We start from the raw sequence: 22324 nt of genomic DNA on the forward strand, positions 1-22324 counted from the left end.
TTCTTTAAATACAAAAAAATCTCAATGTCTTTATTGGGTTAAGATTTAAATGATGCTCCTTTCTACTTTTTTTTTAAAGATTAATGTAAGAGATATGCACTTTAATGGTACTTTTCATCTTGCAAAAGTACATCTTGCAAAAATAGATATTACTCATCATGTATCTAAAATCTCCAAATTCAGGAAGCAAATAATATACTCATTCTTTTAACAAATGACCAAGAAAAACAAATCTTTTGCAAGATGAATTTTATCCTTTCATGTATCAGACCATAATTACCATAGAGATCAACATATCACTATTTTTTACCTTATTTACCAGGAAATTAAAAATAGAAGTCAGGCTCAACTATAGCACTCAGGGTATGCTAGTAGAGTAACATTAATTTTTCTGTTCCTATTAAAATATTTTTTTGTAAAAGTCCTTAATGTTTCTATTGTTTATCTTTGTTAGTTGCCTCAATTCTTTCTACAATAGGCAGAATTTAATTTAATAAAAATATGAGTGCTAGAAGATGGATTGAATTCAGTACAGAAAACAAGTGGTATTATTTTATTTAAAACAGTGTCCTTTTATCATCCCAATGATATATATTTTAATATAATCTAGATATTTGAGAAATTACAAGCATTTTAATGAGATGATCTTTACTTGGTATGGGCAGAGCTGACTAAATGTAGTTAAATACTCCTTGATGACAATTCAAATACCCAGTTATCCTTTTCCTATCTGCAATGCCAACAGCACAAAAAGTCTTTTCATAATATATGGACATTATTATAATACATAATACTGACATGGACATGGAGTTGACCAAGGCCAGAAATTTACTGCATTGCAATTCCCAAAGCATATATGTGAGATTAAAAAAAAAAAAAAAAAAAAAAAAAAAAAAAAAAAAAAAAAAAACATGGCAACACTCTACTGTATGAAAATCTTCTTTGCACTTGCTATGGTCAAATAAGAAATTATTTGTATAGACTGAATATTTGTTCTCCATCACCACACAATGCATATGTGAAAACCTAATCCTCAGTGTTGATGATATTTGAAGGTGGGGCTTTGGGAAGGTGATTAGATCATGACAGAGCCTTATAAAAGAAGACTCAGAGAGATCCCCTTCCCTTTCCACCAGGTGAGAATTCAGTGAGAAGATGGCCATCTGAGAACCAGGAAACAGGTCCTCACCAGACATGTAACCAACATGTAATCAAGTCCCCTGATCTTGGACTTCCCAGCCTTCAAAACTCTGAGAGTTAAATTTCCGTTGTTTACAAGCCACCCAGTCCATGGTTTTTTGTTATAACAGCCTGAATAGATCATGATCGTGCTTAACTGCTTGGCTATGAAAGCACTTGATCTTCTCTTAATCTTTAATTACATAATATTGTTTTGAATCCAGTATTCTTAAAATTTTAGGCCTATCTAGACAAACATCTTACATATTTAACTGTCTGGTTTGTTTTTCCAGTCAGTCATTCCTAGTTTTGTCTTGATTCATCTCATTCTTTGCCATGTGAACAACAACCACCACAGGAAAAGAAAAACTCAGACTCAGCAGGAGAGATGGCAGCAAAACTTCATTTAAAAAAAATTATTATTATTAATATTTGAGACGAAGTCTCGCTCTGTCACTCAGGCTGGAGTGCAGTGGCACGATCTTGGCTCACGGCAACCTCTGCCTCCCAGGTTCAAACAATTCTTCTGCCTCAGCCTCTTGAGTAGCTGGGACTACAGGTGCGCACCACCACATCTGACTTATTTTTGTATTTTTTTTAGTAGATATGCGGTTTCATCATATTGGCCAGGCTGATCTCGAACTCCTGACCTTGTGATCCACCTGCCTAGGCCTCCGAAGGTGCTGGGATTACAGGCGTGAGCCACTGTACCTGGCCACAAAGCTCCATTTAACACTCCTGAAGGAAGCTACAGTAAAACCACCAAGAAGCACCTGAGAAAAACTAACCTATTTTCTGCTGGTAACTTACATAAGTGTCAAACTATGAATTTTAACAGCAACAACGAGAATCTACCCCATTATCCTTATGCTTTCTATAAAGTTCTTTTCTATAGGGATTGGTTAATTTTGTCACGAGGTGGTTTAATGATCATATAAATTACTGAAATGCATGTGTCTGAAATGAGCCACATAGTTGAGGTAATTTTGTATCAGACCAAAAAAGAAATGGCTAACCAAAATTTCTTTTTAATTTGTAATAACTTTGGAGTGTCTGAAGAAAAAAAATTGTCGAGAATACAAACCATAATTTACGTTAAATAATTTTATAGATATTGATAGAATGATGCGTTCATCCAAAATCTTTATTTCAGAAAAGAGTCTAACCTAAAAGGTGATATTATACTAAGGCTATAAAAACTACTTTGAACAACATGAACCACATGAAGTGACCAAATCAAAATGCAAATATGTTTTCTGCTTCATGAACTTATCAGAGATTCTCCTTCCATAGTAGCAGGATCAAGTTTGCTGTTAAATTTACTGAGATTTACTTTGGGAAGATCTGACACTACTCTTAGAGTTTTATTTTGGCTTTAGAGTGGTCATCCATCTACAGATTGAGAAATGAGAATTTTAACACTTACTAAATTATCTTTGTTTTGCTTCCTTCAAAATGATAATATATGCAGTAGGGGCATATATTAGAAATCCAGATTGCTTGCCCTGAGAACTTTTCTTATTTGTCAGAACCTCAAGGTTATTTATAGTTAATTTGCTTCCTGATAATCTTCCGGAAACAGCTAATCCTAGATCTACAAAAGTCATCTAAAGCCCAACATCTATAGACTTAGAACAGCCGCTTAGCCAACAGTATTTTTTGGAATACTGATATAGAGTAAAACAAATAGTTGAAAAAAATTTGCTTCTGAGATTTAACACTACGTATTCAGGTAGCATTCTTTTTCACTTTCATTGCATTTTTTAGAAATCAGTTTATAAGCTTATGAATGATTGCACTCATCAGATTAAACATCAAAACAAGAATATATTGTTATGTCCAAACCTCAGATGTAGTAAGTTTCTGAGACTCAGTCCTGTAGATTCCAATGGGAACATCTCCAGTAGAAGAACACAACTTCTGATAAAGTCTGGCGTAAGTTCTGATCCATAAGTCATCCGCAGTGATTTTCATCTATAATACGCACAAATTATTTACATATTAAATGTGTCAGAAATAGAAACCTAGTGGTACCTTTTCACTTCTTTATTTATTTATTTTTATAGGGGGCAAGGTCTCACTCTGTCACCCAGGCTATAACGCAACGGTGCAATCATGGCTCACTGCAGCCGCAACCAACATCCCTGGCTCAAGCGTTTTTCACTTCTTAAAGGCAGAAATTGTTAGTATTTGGAAATCTCCAAGTAATATTTCATGCTTATCCATGTATTAAATTTATTTATTATGCATCACCAAACTTAAGAAATCCAAGTACTCAATTTCGGGCAGTATGACATTATATTAGTTTGATATCAGTAGGCAATAGAGCACTGGTAATTGACTGGGAAATGTAAAGCATATGGAAACTATTCTGCATGCTGCAATAACTGGAGGCTGCCACTGGTATTTAATGTACAGGGTCTGCTGATGTTACCAAATGTAAAGTGCAAAAGACACTCTAGTACCATAATGACTTGTTCCACCCAATGTTCTAATAATGCCCATATTGAGAAAGATGAATAGTAGAATAAGCATAGTGATAGAAGACAGGAAACAAAAATTGTAGCCCCCCTTTTCTTCTTGTAAATCTGAACTGTTACCAAATCATTTCATTCAGTATACTTGGACAAAGTATACTTATCTATAAAACAAAGGAGTTAAACAGCATGATCACCATTTTCCTGGACAGTATGGTATCCCATGGCAGTCTCAAATTGCCAGTTAATAAAAAAAATTCATTCAACTTTTTTTTTTTTTTGAGACAGAGTCTTGCTCTGTTGCCCAGGCTGGAATGCAGTGAAGCCATCTCGGCTCACTGAAAGCTCCACCCCCGCCAGGTTCACGTCATTCTCAGCCTCCCGAGTAGCTGGGACTACAGGTGCCCACCACCACACCCAGCTAATTTTTTGTATTTTTGGTAGAGACGGGGTTTCACCGTGTTAGTCAAGATGGTCTCCATCTCCTGACCTTGTGATCCGCCTGCCTCAGCCTCCCAAAGTGCTGGGATTACAGGCATGAGCCACCTCACCCAGCCAAATTCATTCAACATTTTACACAAAATGACGATTTATTATGATTACTAAGTAAAAATAATATGTAAATTTGTACATATTGTACATATTGTACATAAATCCTGAAATTTGTAAAGGAATTTAAAAAATTCAAATGCAACTCTGGATTCATTCACAATACAAAAAATAACATATGACATGGAAGAATTAACAAAGTACATGGTAGATAGATTTCAAAACCTTCTATCATAACAATCTTCTATTACAGAGATTATTAACTTACAGAACAAAGAAACCCAGATCCTGGTGTAGTGTCCAGTCCCAACAGAAGTCTCGTGATAGAAATCATATAATCCTTCACAAATGACTGCAATATAAACAAACGAACAATATATAAATGTATATTTATATATAATGTGTATGATATGTGTAGAACAGCTAGAAGTGTGAACATCTTCTAAAAGATTATTTCTCATATCACATTATTAACCTTCCATACAAAAGTAAATTTAATCTATCTTGTTTGTATCCTAGATAGACATGTATAGTCAAGCTGTTCGTAAGGAAACATAGGAAATCATTTTTATCTAGAAATATCTAACTATACATATATTTTATGTGTGTTATTAGGCATGATAAAACATTTTAGAATTTTAAAGCAAAACTCCAAACGAAATGGTGACTATCATAAAACTTGGAACAATTAAAATAAATTTTCAATGAAAATTTCAGTCTTTTTTTTAGAATTAAACTCTAAGCTAGTGAAGTAAATTTCTAAACTATATTTATTATTTATTATTGCATATTCTCCTTCCACATTCATGATAGGGCCTTTTATTTGTTTGTTTATTTATTTATTTATTTATTTATTTATTTATTTTATTTGAGATAGTGTCTTGCCATGTCATCCAGGCTGGAGTGCAGTGGCATGATCTCGGCTCACTGCAGCCTCCACTTCCCAGGTTCAAGTGATTCTCCTGTCTCAATCTCCCAGGTAGCTGAGACGACAGGCATGTGCCATGGAGCCTGGCTGATTTTTGTATTTTTAGTAGAGACAAGATTTCCCATATTGGCCAGGCTGGTCTAGAACTCCCGACCTCAATGATAGCCTGCCTTGGCCACCCCGAAATGCTGAGATTACTGGCGTGAGCCAACACACCAGGACTAAAATTGAGTCTTTAAAAAATAAAGGCTGTAGCTCACGCCTGTAATCTCAGTACTTTGGGAGGCCGAGGCAGGCGGATCACAAGGTCAGGAGATTGAGACCACCCTGGCTAACATGGTGAAACCTCGTCTCCACTAAAAATACAAAAAATTAGCTGGGCGTGGTGACAGGCGCCTGTAGTCCCAGCTACTCGGGAGGCTGAGGCATGAGAATGGCGTGAACCGGGTAGGCAGAGCTTGCAGTGAGCCAAGATCGTGCCATTGCACTCCAGCCTGGGTGACAGAGCGAGACTCTGTCTCAAAAAAACAAACAAAAAAATAAATAAATAAAATGAAATACATAAATAGAATCATCACATTTCCCTGGGGTGACAGTGCATCTCTTATACTATTGGAAAGTTTGAAAACTAGAATAGTCTTTACAGACACGGACCATTTTGTTAGTAAGCAATTAAAGAAAATGTGACTGAAAATAATTTCCAATCGTTCAAGAACCATTGACAATAGATCAAAAGTCCCACTGAAGAGAAATGATGCTCTGGATTTTACTAATTCAGAAGTCCTCTACTTAAGTGTTTTTCAAAAAAGTCACAAAATAGTTATGAATTATGCCAGCAATTTTTTAAAAAAATGAAATAGAGTATATTCAGTAAGATAGAAAATAGTACAGCAAATTACAAGCAGAAAGGGTAAGTGTTGTTCAGTTATACCTACATACATACATACATACATACAGACACATACACAAATGCCGGTATGTATTGAAATGCAAAATATGTTTACTGTGTTAAAATTTAAGACTTTAGGCTGAGCACCGTGGCTCACGCCTGTAATCTCAGCACTTTGGGAGGCCAAGGTTGGCGGATCACCTGAGGTCAGGGGTTCAAGACCAGCCTGACCAACATGGTGAAATTCGTCTCTATTAAAAATACAAAAATTAGCCAGATGTGATGGTGCATGCCTGTAATGTCAGCTATTTGGGAGCCTGAGGCAAGAGTATTGTTTGAACATGGGAGGTGGAGGTTGCAGTGAGCCGAGATCGCACCACTGCCCTCCAGACAGGACGACAGACTGGACTCTGTTAAAAAAAAAAATATATATATTATATATATATATATATTATGGCTATATTTACTCTATATAGTTCCAGTCTATTATATTATAGTATTTTATATAGTCTAATCCCCTCTACTATATATATATAGTTTTTTTTATATCATAGTTCTAGTTCACTCTTTCTTAGAAGTATTAGAAAGTCCATGCAATTTCCTGTATCCTCTATTTATAACATAAACGTGAGGCAAAATAAAAGAAAGAAAAAACTACTGCTTTCCATTTCTATAGAACAGTTTTAAAACAGTTTTCTTCTATTTAGCTTATTCATTAGATTTCGTTACAAGATTTTATTTAAACAGAGGATACTGTGGCTAAAAAAATCTTAAAACTACTGGTACATAATTGCACCCAAGCATTTGGCTCCTATTGATATAAAATCTTTAGTTTCAACACTGCTCTTCAAATAAACCATCCCCTGAAATTTAATCTCTTTGAGAGATCAGAAGTATGTGTGTGTGGTAACAGTGTTTGGAGTGGGGGGCCGGCCTCCTGTAGTACCCAGATAATATGTCTGGAAACTTTAGGGATAATAGGGGTGTATTTGTTCTACTTTGCTGTGCTTGCTCCAGCACTCATCTAACATGAGCAGATGGTTCCTGACATTGCTAGAGGCATACTCATAGGCAAAATTAGCTCAAAGGTCTGCAGAAAAGCTTTAACTCTCTTTGGATTAGTTTGTTCAGTCAAGCAATTATAGAAGACAGTACATAAATAAGCAAAAAGAATAGGTACAATAAAATGCTGAAATGCTTAATTTGAGATTAATGTTATCAAATAATTTAAAACTCTACGAATATATCTTTCTTCTTAATGGAAATATTTAGAGATTGATTACTTGAATCAGAGAAAATGAAATAGTACTGCTGTTCAGTTTCTGGCAGAGACAAAAAAGATGGTATTAGTATGAACAAACATCTCTGCAAACCTCTTAGCTATGATAAAACAAAAAAGTTAACTTGGCATTCAGGAACAAACTCAATCGTTTTTAGTTGTTGTAGTCTTTTCATATTTTTCTAAAATAGGCAAGAATCAGTGGATTCTTAAAATGTCCTTAGTTTATCAGTTTATTGACATCAATTTGGTATTTTATTTCAAACCTGAAAAAAATGTATACCATAAGGAATGCTGTTTGTCTTAAGTCGGTAATTATCTATGACTTTTTTAAATCCAGTAATATGCTTGGAGTAACATGCAAAATGTACTAAAATGTATTACATATATTAAAATTGCAGAACACCAGCACAAAAGAATGCCTGAAATAATTTCCATAGGTCACTTTAAAAAATAATATTTTTTCTTACAAAATGTTTCATAGGAGCATATATGTCAATTATGTACATGAAATAAAATACTGAATTACTTCTGGTGCCAATTTTAAGTTAATAGCTGCATGTGAAACACTAGAAGTACTATTCATTTAAATAAAATCTAAATAAAACAGAAAACAACCACCATTTTAAAGAGAAAAAAAGAAATATTGTATACCTGATATAGCAGAGTGTCCAACATACTGATGCTAAACACCCTCCCAGCAGCAAAAGGCAGTCGAAACATAAAGGCTAAGTTAGAGCCTCTCTCCCGTTCTTTCTGTTCAGAAATTTGAGATAGAAAAATTAGTGAGCATTCCATATTTCATTCATTTCTGCCTCAGTAAATTGTGTTGACATATGTAAAAAAAAACTTATCATATGGTTCTTGGCTATAAATGTGTCATTACTTCACTGATAATTATATTTTTCAAATTGCCCTTTTATTTTCACAACCACATTTTCTCAGTTAAAACACCCAATAGTGAAGAAGGGTTAATATTTTTTGTGCATTAAGCACGTATTTACTCTTCACACAAGAAGAGACATCGTAATGGAAACAAATAAAAATCATTGAATCAAAAAAAAAAAGAAAAAAACCTAAGGTCACACAATGTACCATAACACTGCAAAGACCTGCTTTTAAATATTCTCATGGGTGAAAACAAAAAAATAGGGAGACAGGCACCTGTTATGGTTTGAATGTTTGTGTCCCTTCAAAATTCATACATTGAAATTCCAATCCCCAAGGTAATAGTATTAGGAAGTGAAGCCTTTGGGAGTTGATTAGGTCATGGAGGTGGAACCCTCATGAATGCAATTAATGCCCTTTTAAAAAAGAGAAACTCTTTGCCCCTTCTACCATGTGCCATCTATGAACTAGGAAATGGGCTCTCACCAGACACCAAATCTCCCAGCACCTTGAATGTGGAATCCCCAGCCTCCAGACTGAGAAATAAACATCTGGAGTCTATAAGCCACCCAGTCTACAGTACTCTGTTCTAGGAGCCCTAACAGACTAAAACAGGCTTTGTACATCCAGGAGTCTCTAGCTGTTCATCATCTTAGTTTCATTTCTCCACCTAACTGATAAATTGCATTTGCTATATCAGTTTGCAATCAATCTTCTGTATATCATACACACACACACACACACACACACACACACACACACACACACATCTAAATTGTTTATGTATTTTTGAAGGCTTATGAGTTGGGGGGTGTTATGATGTATGATGGTTTCTTTTTAAAAATTCTGTTGCAATTTTTTTCCTTTAATAAATGAAGGTATGAGAGCAAATGTCAAATCTGTTTAAGTTTTGAAGAGTTTCTTGAGAATGTAAGTTAAGCTTCTATTTAACAAATGGCAACCTAAAAAATTCTAGTTTCTTTTGTTGACAAATTCCCTTTACTAGGAATACTTACACAGCTGAGAAAATAAGAAATCAACCTTCACTTCTTGAGGCAACAGAAGCAAGCTCCTGTTTCTAATGTAACAAATTTGTGAGTTCTCATGGAAGGCAAGCCTTCCATCTCACATGCATCTATAGTGCCTATCTAGTTGAGATGACTATCGCTATAAAAGCATCTTCACTTGAGATATAGGGAGAAGGTAAGGCAAAGGATAGGAAAGTGGTTCCACATTTTTGTCTATGTTTATGAAATCATAATATATTCTCTGATTTACAAACCTAGGTGTTAAGAGTGCTTAACTTGAACAGCTCATGTGAGTGGCTTGGAGATAACTGGAATTAGCTGTTCTTATTGTGAGATAGGTAGGTTTTCCTGTGAATTTGAGGGCAAATCTAGTTCTCGATGTGTAAGAAGTATCCTGGAGAAAACCAAGCCATGATATGTTAAACCCAGGTTAAAGGGAGTAGCCAGAATAAAGTGCTGGAACCCCTGAGAATATGATGCTATGTTTACTCTTCAAAACAAGCAAGCAAACAAACAAACATTCCTTGGTTCAATTACATTACCATTTCACACACTATATTTTCAAATACAGAACAGTTTTGTAACCTACAGTGCTTATCCTGTGGGAAATGAACTCTTCCCATCTCCACACATCTGAATCCTATTGATATCACCTTAAACAGCAACGCTAATTAAAATTAGTCCCATTCACTATTAAAGGCCCCAAACACCAATGTATTCATTTGTGCATTAAAGTAGTCACTTAATAAATATGTGTTGAGAACGTACTTTGTGTAGGGCATCAATCATCCTCAGTGCTAGGAATACAGAGCTCCTATATAGAACTAAAAGAATCTTACCAGTTAATAGAAGTATTATATGTTGAATATGGGCCAGGAGCTAGTTAAACAAACGGAGATATTTTTCTTGTCTGCAAGAACTTACACTGCTGTGAATGGTGCCAATAGCAAAATAGGCAAAAATACTTGGGTGAATATATGTAATAATTAGGCAGTAGTATATACTTAGGAAGGATACCTAGCTTATTATTTGGTAGAAAAGCCAGAGAGCTGAATTAGAGGGATGTCTAAGTTGAGACCTAAAACTGAGTAGAAATTAGCCAGTAAATTTGGGAAGAGTGAGTGATAAGCAGAAAGCTATAAGCAGAATGCCCAGCATGTTCTAATGGAAGTAAAAAAAAAAAAAGCTTGAGAGACTTCAGGAACTACAAACAATCCAATATGAATATACCATAGAGTTTAAGTGTATGGGTTGAATGGAGAGGTCAGAAATGAGACTGGAGCTATAACTTTGGACTAGGTCTTAAAGTACCAGGATATGTTTTAGAATAGTGGGGATGCAATTAAGAATTATACTCAAAAATAATGATATAAATTGAGACTGTCTAAGAAATAACAAAACACATGGTTACCCTACTTTGAAACCATGTTAAGTGTTTTGAATTTCATCTTAAGGGCAATGGGGAAAACTAAATGTTTTAAGAGGAGGAGTGACCTGATCATGTTTTTAGGATGCTCACTTTGATGACAATATGGAAAACGGCTTGTGAATGAGGAGGTGGCATGGGAAAACTGAGCAAGATAAACTATAGTGTTAAGACAGCAATGCTAGTGAAAGATGAATGTACATTCTACTGTGATATTTTCAGAAACAGGTCTTACTCAGAATGCATTTAGACATTAAATTTTAAGAGGATATGATGATTGAATTCGGAACTAAAGTAGAGAGAAAATGAGGATGATACACAGGTCTCTAGATAATGAGGCAGATGATGGCAACTTCTGTAAAATAGAAAGTGTGGAGGAAGATCAGATCACAAGTTGATTTGGACTTGGGTTTTGACGCCAGTGGACAAGTCTACCTGCCAAAAATATCAATCATACAGGCAATATAACATACAATCGTTTGGAGCTTGGATTCTGAAAATACATACAATAGTTTCAGTCAAGTGTTTCCGCCTACTAGTTGTATGATCTTTTGCAAGTTACTTAAGCTTTCTGTTGCTCAGTTTTATAACGGTGCATTGGGAGTCATACTGACATCTACATCCCACTGTGATTACAAAAAATAAACATAATAAAACCTCTAAAAGTACTGTATATAGTAAGCACTTTAAAAGCTATTTTTTATCAGTTGTTTGAATATGCTAAATTATATATTACCTAAAGAACTTTGTATTTTTTATTCTTCCTATAATGCTAATTCCCAGGTTTTTACTGGACTAGGCTGGTGTTATCATTATAGCTCAAATATTACTTCCCCAAAGAGGTATTTCCTTATCACCTTATTTAAAACATGTCTTTCTGCAGTTACTCTTGAATATAACTTGTTATTACTTTCATAGCTTTTTTGAAACCTATTACATCTTGTTTATGTTTTTAATTTATTAATAATCTATCTCAGCTAGATCCCATGTATCAAGAGGGCAGACACCTTGAGTTTGCTTTCTGTTACTTATACAATGCCTAAAACAATGTCTGGCACACAGTTAGTGACATTTGATTGGAAAAATAAATAATTTTTTTCTACTTATGCTAGCAGCCTACATCAAGAGACAATTTATTGTATAATTTAATGCTTAGAACATTCACATACTGGAAGCAAGAAACAAACATTTGAGGTTCACTCAATACCTCTCTCTTCTCACTTTGGTTCTTTAACGGAGGTTTGAGAATATAAAGAATGTAATGTTCACAATATGCAAAGCTTTTTTACTTTACTGTATTCAGTTACTGGATTTTACAAAATGCTTCTGCTATTGTGGCTAGTATAAACATACACTATGATTCCTTTTTGTTAAACTTATCATATTTCTTTCCTAGTAGAATTCTGAATTCAATTGAAATTTTACTGATGATATTTTTTCCTAACAAATATTTATATAAATATCTAAAAGAATTCCAGTGACATTTAAATCAATAAATATTTCAGACACTTTTAAATGTTTGGTCTTACCTACTCTTCCATTTGTTTTATTATCATGAACATGTGCCTTTCTTGGAAGAAGAAATATGTTTCTGGCAGAAATTTTGTTTCCTTTCATCTGTGTCCATCAATACCATATGGAATGAGATGATAAAATTATTGGATTTAACAGAACAGTGTGGTAGGTAAAAAATTCAAGAATTTTATTGGCACAAATTACTGGTTTCCATCTCCTACTTTCTCAATTATAATTCTTTTACATTCCTTCATTCTTTCCTCTGGACTCAATCATAATGTAATTCCTAAATCTAGTGGTTTTTGTCAGCATTCATCCTGCTTGAACTTTCTTACAGTGTTTGACAAACTGCATTCTAATTCTGGAGCTTTGTCTTTTCACATCACTCTATCTCAGTTTCCAGAATACTCTTGGACCTCTCGCTCATTTTCTCTGATTTGTCTTCTTTCTAGACTCTCCTTTATGAACCTCAGGATAAAGTCCTTAGTTAAACTCACTTTCCTTGTGGCTCTTTTTACCTTCCTTGTGGCTCTCTAAGCCTTGTATTTCTTAAGGCTTTACAATTATACATTTATGTGTACAACCTTTGAATATATCTGTGTATCCATATATATATGTGTGTGTGTGTGTATGTATATGTATAGGGGTGTGTGTGTGTGTATATATATATATTTCATCCTGTTCCTGAGCTTCATTTGTATATCACCACTTTTTTTTGTACTTATGTACTATAATTTTAATATATTTAAATAAATATATCATCTATCTCACTAAGGTCAATTATTTCCCAGAATTCTCTCTTTAGTTTTAATCAGTATATTCACCCTGACAGTCCTAGACCAGGCCTTTATTATCTCATGCCTGATTTATTGAAATAACTTACTCTTTCCCTTTTCCCCATAATGTCTCTTTTCAGATAAACATAAAAATTTCACATCAATTTCATAAAAGTATAGGTCTGACGATGTCACCTCCTCCATGTCCTCATTTAAAAACTTACCATGACTCCACATTCACTGCATCAAAAACTCCAAAGACTCAGTATTCAGGGCATTCTAAGGTTTAGCTCCCAAATGGCTTTCCAGGATAACTTTTCAGTACTTCCTAGCACAGACTATCAGTCAGATGATTGACTAGTTAAATACTGAAAATGTCTTCCTCATATTTGGGTTCCAACTCACTGTGGGTAACAATCTCATATAAGAGATATCAAAATAATCTCTGTAGGTCAAAACTCTGTTTCAAAACCATCTCTGCAGGTCCTCTTCATCCTTCAAAATACGTATCATGCTACCCACCCTATGAAATCCTTTCATACAAACACAGTGATGCCTCCCTTCTGCTTGTGAGAATCACTTTGCATGTATGATTTCCTGTCCTTTTGTTATTAACTTTCATTACAGAGAAAAAAAAGAAGATTTTTATGACACTATTTTCAAAACCTTAAAAAAGTAAGGTTCCAAGCATCTGATTCCATCCTGATAAGAATACATTACACAATTATTTTCTCTTTTAGTTCTGGACAATGATGAATTTGGATTAATTTTATGAATTGCACTTTATCATGCTGACTTTACATATGAAAAATAAGAATTTGGGATGATTAATACTTAGTCTTTCCTATCCAGTTAGATTTTTGTGACACTATCATTAACTTACCTCTCTGTGTCTCAAAAAAACAACATATGGCTAGAAGTTACGAACTGGCAGCAATTAGTCCAAATCTCAACTACAGAGGAGTTTCATTTGGACTGGCTAAATTTATTGAAGTTTAGTAAGTTCCAACATTTAACATTTAATATAAAAATCTGCATTTCTGACTTATTTTAAATTAGGAGAATCAGATATCATAAATCATGGCAGTAACTGGCCAGAATTTTTCACTTCACTAGTTTCCATTCATTACTTCCATTAAAAGGCTCTTATTTTACACTTTGGAAGATAAAATATTTAGAAATGAGTCTAGAGATTTACTAACTCAAATCCTGCTTAAAAGTACTTGGGTGAATAGTAATTATATCAGAAAATAACATAGCAAGTAATTTAAATATATACTTTAAATGTGTCTTAAAAAATAGAACATTTCTAATTGACTACAAAATATTCCATGGCTTAGGAGACAATTCTAAGTAATACAACCAACAAATGTTTCTCAATTTACTTTTATGAATCAGGCACTGAACTAGGTTCTTAGCATACAAAAATAATTAACAAAACTTTCTGGTTTTACAGGGATATATACTTTTACTGAGGACACACTTAAAACCAAATATTGCAAGGTCATGTATAAAAGCACTTGACAAAATTCAACATCCTTTTATGATGGAAAAATCTCAATAAATAAGGCATAGAAGAAATGTACCTCAACATAATATAGGCCATGTATAAAAAGTTCACATCTAACATTACACTCAATGGTAGAAAGTGAAAAGCTTTTCTTCTAAGATCAGGGGCAAGCCAACGTTGCCCATTCAAACAACTTTTGCTCAACACAGTATTAGAAGTTCTGGCCAGAGCAATTAGACAAGAAAAAGAAGTAAAAGGCATCTAAATAGAAAAGGAAGAAGTAAAATTGTCTCTGCCAATGTCATGAACTTATAATATATGAAAACTTTACTCCACCAAAAAGCTGTTAGAAGTGATAAACAAATTCAGCAAATGTGCAGGGTACAAAATCAACACATAAAAGTCAACAGTGTTTCTTTACCCTAAAAACAAATGACCTGAAAAAATAATTAATGAATCAGTCCCATTCACAATAGCATAAAAAAAAAAAGTACTTAGGAATAAATGTAATCAAGGAGGTAAAAGATCTTTATACTGTAAATTATTAAACACTAATAAAAGAAATTATGGAAGACACAAATAAATCTAAAGTGATATTGTAGTCACACACTGGAAGAAACAATATCATTAAAATATCCATAAATCAACGTCATTTTTCACAGAATTTAGATAAAACAGTCCTAAAATTTGAATCGAATCACAAAAGACCTCAAACAGCCAAAGCAATATTGAGAGAAAAAACGAAACAAAACAAAAAACAAAGCTGGAGACATCACAGTATCTGACTTCAAAATCTATTACAAAGCTATAGTAATCCAACTAGAACGGAACTGGCATAAAAGCAGACAGGAAGATTGACCAATAGAACAGGATAAAGAGCCCAGAAATAAACCCATGAATTAATGGTCAATTGATTTTTTTTAACAAAGATGCCAAGGCAACACCATGGAAAAAAGATCATCTCTTCACTAAACTGTGCTGGGAAAACTGGATATCCGCAAGCAAAGGCATGAAATTGGACCCTTATCTCATGCTATATACAAAGATCAACTCAAAGACTTAAATGTAAGGCCAGAAATTGTCAAACTATTAGAAGAAAACACAGACGAAGTATTCCATAACATTGCTCTGGGCAATAATTTATTGTCTAGCAACCCAAAAGCACACAGGCAGCAAGAACATATACAAACACTTGGGATTATATCAAACTAAAAGGCTTCTGCACAATCAAAAAAAAAATTTAATGGAATGAACAGACATCCTATAGAGTAGGAGAAAATATCTGCAAATAATACATTTGATAAGGGGCTAATATCCAAAATATGTAAGGTCTCAAACAACTCAACAGCAATAAAACAAATAACCGAGTCACAAAAAAGACAAAGGACCTACAGAGACACTTCTCAAAAGGACGTAAACAACCAGCCAACACGTATAGGAAAAGCTGATCAACATCACTGATCATCAGGGAAATGCAAATTAAAACTACAATAAGATATCACCTCATACCTGTTAGAATGGCTACTATCAAAAAGACAAAATGTAAGTGTTAGCCAGTGGAGTGGAGCAAAGAGAACGTTTTGCACTGTTGGTGGGAATGTAAATTAAGGCAGCCATTATGTTTTGCTTTTTGTTTTTTGAGACCGAATCTCGCTCTGTCGCCAGGCTAGAGTGCAGTGGCGCGATCTCAGCTCATTGCAACCGCCGACTCCCTGGTTCAAGCGATTCTCCTGTCTCAGCCTCCGGAGTAGCTGGGATTACAGGCACACGCTGCCACACCCAGATAATTTTTGTATTTTCAGTAGAGACAGGGTTTCAACATGTTGGCCAGGATGTCTTGATCTCCTGACCTCGTGATCCGCCTGCCTCGGCCTCTCAAAAGTGCTGGGATTACAGGCTTAAGCTACTGTGCCCTGCCAAGACAGCCATTATGAAAAATAGTATGGAGTTTCCTCAGAAAACTAAAAAGAGACATGCAGTACAGTAATCTCACTTCTGGGTATATATTCAAATAAATTGAAAAAGTATGTTGAAGAGATGTCTGCACTCCTATGTTCATGGCAGCCTTATTCACAATGGCTAAGATATGGAAGCAATCTAGTGTCCATCATCAGATTAATGGATAAAGAAAATGTGGTATATATACACAGTGGAATACTATTTTGCCTAAAAAAAGAAAATAATTATGTCATAAAGTTGAATTCATAGTAGAGAGTAGAATGATGGTTACCAGAGACTGGTGGAAGGGCATAAGGGGATGTGGAACAAAAGAGTGCAATGTTTCAGTTAAGAGGAAAAAGGTTAGTGATCTATTGCAAAAAAAAAAATGCTAACTTCAATAAATAATAATGTATTGTATATTCTAAAATGGCTTAAAGAGTTGATTTTAAATCTTTTCACTACAAAAGTAGTAACTATGTGAGGTCCTGGATTTGTTAATTAGTTTAATCTAATCATACCATGTTGTAAATATATATATGTGTGTGTGTGTGTGTGTGTGTATGTGTATATATAAATGTCACACTGTACCCAATTAATAATTATTTGTCATTAAAATAAAATATAAATATAAAATAAAAGAACAAAACATTGGTACTTTTTAAAATGATAATTTGGAGAAGTTAAAACCAGTGTTCTTTCTTGTGCTTTTATAAACTATAAAACAAGCTATATGTACCTATAATACTTAAAAGCACAAATAAAGGTAAGTTCTGTATGATTTATTGTTGTTCAAAAATTGTAACTCTTAAGATACAACTGTAAATCTAAAAATAACAAAACAGGCAAAGTCAACAGTAATATTCATAATAAGGGAAAAACTGAAAACCAAAAATAAAAAAAATTGTTAAATGCAAGGAAAGAGATGGAGAATTCGAACCACTCAAAATGTCTACAGAAACACTTGGCAATCCCCATTGGGTAAAATTTTGGAACAGAAAAGGTTAGAAAATAGTCTTCATATAAGAATTAAGCAGGATATTCCACTCCTTTTAACTAGAGCATAAGTGCAAAAGCTACATTTCGAGGAAGGCAAAACATTTAAAAGAATATTTTATTGAGCATAAAAACTGTCATTCAAGAGATGAGCATTAAGTTAGGAAGTCTTTTTTTGTTTTGAGCATAAAAATCATAATTCAAGAGATCAGTTTTAAGTTAGGGAGGCTATAAATTTAACGATAATATTTAAATATCTGAGTCCTTAGAAAGTAAACAAAGGATGCATACATCTTTTGTGTACGTTTTATGACATGGAGGGCTGTCAATGTAAATTATATCATGACTTTGAAAGATTAACAGGAGTGCATATGAATGACCCATTGCTGAGTCTAGACTATTTTGTTGTTTTGATATACCAAAACTGTTCCATATGTTACACTTCTAATATATTACTTAAATCAGTTATAATCACATGAGTACATGATGACTTGTTATAATCACAGGAGCACATGATGAATTGCATTCAGTAATGGGTCCCACAGATCAAAATCATTTTCAAACTAAAGAATGAAATTATATATAAATATACTATTATCTGTTTGATGTATTAAAGTTAAACTGTCCTAAGTTTAATTTTATGATTTGATAACTTTATGATTTGACAGTTTGAAGCCCCAAGAATTAAGTTTAAAAATATTACATAAATAAATAAGAAAATACGATAGCTATAGAAATTATAAAAAATGAAATAATAGTCAAAGATGCCAAGAACAAACTTTTTTCCAAAAAGAGTTAACAGTAATTTAAATATGTCCATATTCAATTAAACTGAGTTTGATTATGATAATGAATATATTACAAATATGAATAAGTATATGGAGACTATAATTTTAGATTCCTAATATATTACTGGAAGGAATTTGGAAGGACTTTAAATACAAATAATACAAATTCTACACCTTGTGGAGAAATTTATGCACCGAAAATAGTAAACTAATTATTTGAACATTTTCTGAGCCTGTATCCAATTAGTTCAAGCTAAATATAATGACAGCATTCAGCACAGAATCTGTCAAGTAATTCTTCTACAGGTTATAGCAACAAGAAAGATATTTAAAATAAACTCAAAACAAGTGTTCATTTTCCCAGTATAATAAATCTGGTACTCTGTTGGTTTTAATGTTTTGAAATGTTCTTTTATTCAACTTGGTCTGTGAAGTCAAGGGTTCCTGCTGCAGTTCTCTGTACCTTCAAATGGAAGGCTGAAAAATGTACTGTACTTTCTTTGACTGTGAATTCAAAAATGAGTAGTGCCTTGCAGACCAGCAAAACAGAATCAAATAGTGATGGACATACTTCTTAATGTAGAGGGAGAAGTAATAAGTAGGAAAATCATTGATTTAATGTCTTTGTCTAATGTGATACTATTTTAACATCTCGAAAAGAAAGCACACCCAAAAGTAATCTTTGTCATCCTAGATGATACTTTCTTTTTTGTGACTTACAAGCATTTTTGTTTCTTTCATTTATCAAGAAGTTAAATAAATTCTGCAATCTCTCTCTCTGTGGATGTGTTTATGTGTGTATGTGTGTGTATAAGTTTATGAAAAGACAATTGTTGGACTTCCTAAGAATAATAAAGTTAACTACTGTATTATGTTATTTATTTCATAAAATAATTAACTTTGTAAGATTACCACATTCAAATAATTTATTAACTTAGCTACATAAATTCATTATTTTTCTGCATTTAATATTTTGATTTTAATGGTTTTAACAATTTGCTGTACATTTTCCTCTTCACAATAGACACATATACAGAAGCCGTGTGGCATTCTTCCATTGGGAGCTAATTTCATTGAATTTGAAGTGAATGTCCTCCCTGGCTATGCACTGCACTGTCTTCATGGTATAATGTGAAGACTTTAGGCTTATTATACAAAATCACAATCCTATAAATATTATTAATAGACACATTTGTCCATTAAAATTGTTATCCATATAAACTCTACTTATAACTTTTCTAGAATAGGTAGGGCAATGTTTTCCTCATTTAAAGAAACAGAGATTGATTAGTATTCTTTTCAAATTCTTTTGGGTGAATATAGAGACAAGGTAAATATTTTCTTAAAAACAAGATAAGAATCTTTCTTAATGAATCAAACTCAGTGTTAGCAGGTAGCAGCAAACTCCCACTCAGCTGTTCCAGAATCTAGATTATGAATAAAATGTAACTTAAGTTGTCTGGACAGAACAACTTAGTAAGACGATGTGCTTTTGTTTGTTTTCGTATATTTGTGTCACCCATCATATTATAAATTCGATGTGGTTTCTTCAATGTTGCAATGCCTAGCTGTTCAGCAAGGCATTTGGCTCATAGTATGTGCTCAGGAAATATTTATTCACTTGAGTTTAAATTGAGAATGTGTAAATTTTACCTTCTTGCTATTCTATAGTGAAAATATATTGAAAAAAAAAATGACATTTTTATCGTATTTCTCCCAGAAGATATCTCCAATCAGTGGTAGAAATTCTTATCATTTTGTTCTACCACTGACTACAAAAATAATATATAACTTACTGCATTCTGACACCAATTCTCTGGTATCAAGCGTGCATCCTACAATTGAGTTCTATTGTGACACTAACTACCCGGAGTTGGCAAAGACTCCACAAATTAAGGCGCTCAGTCCCAGAAGACTGTGCCCAATTTAAACCATAAGGCCTAGGTGCCCTCAAGCCAAATGTATTCCTGCTCAGCCAGTTACATATATAGGGCTGACCCAAAACCCTCAGATTCAATAATCAGCTGAAATAAATCACAGAGCAACAAAAGCACTATACATATGATTTGAAGAATACAAATGAATAGTAGATGAAAAAGTATGTGGGGGAAAGTCTTAAAGGGTCTCCCAAACACAGGAACTTCCATGACTGTGATGTTGGGGTGCCCCATTCTCTCAGGATGTCAACATGCTCACCAACCGGGAAGCAATCCAAGCCTCATTTTTCAGTTTTTATTCAGGCTTCATTATGTAGGGAAGATTAACTACATCTTTAGTCATGTGATGAAACTCAGCCCCTAGCCCTTCTCCCCTCCCTAGAGTTGAGGGTAAAGGCTAAAACTTTCAACCTTTTAATCAGAGCTTCCTTTTTCTGGTGCCCACCCCAGCTTATAGAGGTGCCCCTCCATAAGTCCCTTTGTTGCCATAGCATCTAGTATGGTTGAAAAGTATGAATAACAATAAAACACTCCTATCACACAGAAAATTACAAGGAGTTTGAAGGTCTGAGTCAGAAACCAGGGACAAAGACCAAGTATTTATTTTTATTATACCACCTAGTCATCTCAGATTTTCATTATTTTGCTTCTTACATCGGGTGTAATTATCACATGATTGTATATTGTGATTATGATCATCATTTGGGAATGGTGATCACTCAAAAGCAAATATAAAGAAAGCAGTCTTGAAGCAAATTGTGCACAAATACACACACTAATAATAGGCTTTGTGAAATACATCAAAACAAGAGAAAAGAAATAAGCCTTTGGAAGAAAATGAGACAAAATTTCCCTTTCATTCTATTGCTGTTTTCTTCTTTTCCATTTCTTTTCTCCTTGCCTTCTCCATCTCTATGTAGCTCTTCTACTGTTGCCTGTTACACTTGTTACACCTACTTTGTTGGGAGAAGTGTCAATGACATTCAAACACGGAAAGCATCACTGAGAAAATTGTAGTGGTGATGTGAATATCCAAGACAAGGATAACATAAAAAAAATCAGCAAAAAAGTGGACAAACAATAAAAGAAAGGTCAGATGAAAAAGAAAATGGGCACAAATACTATTACCAAGATGGCAGAATAGAAGGTAACCTGCTCATTTCTCCCCAAAACAACAAAACACTCAACATTACTAATCATGAGGGAAATGTAAATCAAGGCCACAGTGAGACATCATCTCACCCCAGTTAGAATGCCTATTATCAAAATATCAAAAAGACAAAACATAACAAGTGTTGGCAAGGATGCAGAGAAATGGGAACGCTTATGATTGCTGGTTATAAGAATGCAGAGTAGTACACCAATTATGGACAGCAATATGAAGATTCTTCAAAAAAGTAATAGAACTGCCACATGATCCAGCAATCCCACTGCTGGGTATACATCCAAAAGAAAGAAAATTAGCATTTCGGAGAGGTATCTACAATTCCATGTTTATAACAGCATCATTTAGAACAGCCAAGATATGGAATTAACCTAAGTGTTTATCAACAGATGACTGGCTAAAGAAAATGTCATATGTATACACAACAGAATATTATGGATCTGCAAAAATAATAAGATCGTGTTATTTGCAGCAACGTGGATCGTTTCTCTTAACATAATAGTCATTATGTTAAGAAAAATAAGTCAGGCACAGAAAGACAAATATAGTCTGAAAAACCTTTAGTCTTTGTAAGTTTTCATAGGCATGAAAATCTTCAAACTTTCTCAAACTTCCATAAGCAAGTAGTAGACTACAAAAATTACATAGGCTGCAAGGAGTGCATATTTCTGAAGTCACATAGGTAACGATGGCTTGAGAAGAGGCTTGAGTGGAAACACAAGGACCACAGAAGACAGTGGAAAAGGGAGTTCCTCAAGATAGCAAGGAATAATCAATGAACTGCACAATACTTTTTCATATTGTTGTTATGAACTAGTTATCCTTCCACGTTTTTAGCTCTTTCCATTTCTCATTGAAAGACGGTGTTGTGGTGATGGGATTCAGGACATGCTACTCCAAAATATGTCAGCTTGACATGTGAGAAAACAGCAGCAGCAGGATGGACTCTCCAACCTTCTCTCACCCCTCCTTCCCTGAAGTAGGCCATAAAACTTAGCTGACCTTCCACTGAAAGTAAGTCATCAGATCCTCATTCCAGAGGGTTCCCCCTCTACT

General features: G+C 34.0%; 1 protein-coding gene across 1 annotated transcript in view; it reads right to left on the bottom strand.

Annotated features, from left to right (window-relative positions):
• KCNT2 (potassium sodium-activated channel subfamily T member 2) overlaps positions 1-22324 on the bottom strand; it is a 226476-nt gene that overhangs the window by 22982 nt on the left and 181170 nt on the right. The window contains 3 exon segments of the mRNA XM_017874830.1: positions 3025-3153; positions 4474-4557; positions 7956-8057. Of these exon segments, the coding sequence (XP_017730319.1) occupies positions 3025-3153; positions 4474-4557; positions 7956-8057 (315 nt within the window).

The sequence above is a fragment of the Rhinopithecus bieti genome, unplaced genomic scaffold (assembly GCF_001698545.2).
Source record: "Rhinopithecus bieti isolate Rb0 unplaced genomic scaffold, ASM169854v2 scaffold_9420, whole genome shotgun sequence".
NCBI classification, from domain to species: Eukaryota; Metazoa; Chordata; class Mammalia; order Primates; family Cercopithecidae; genus Rhinopithecus; species Rhinopithecus bieti.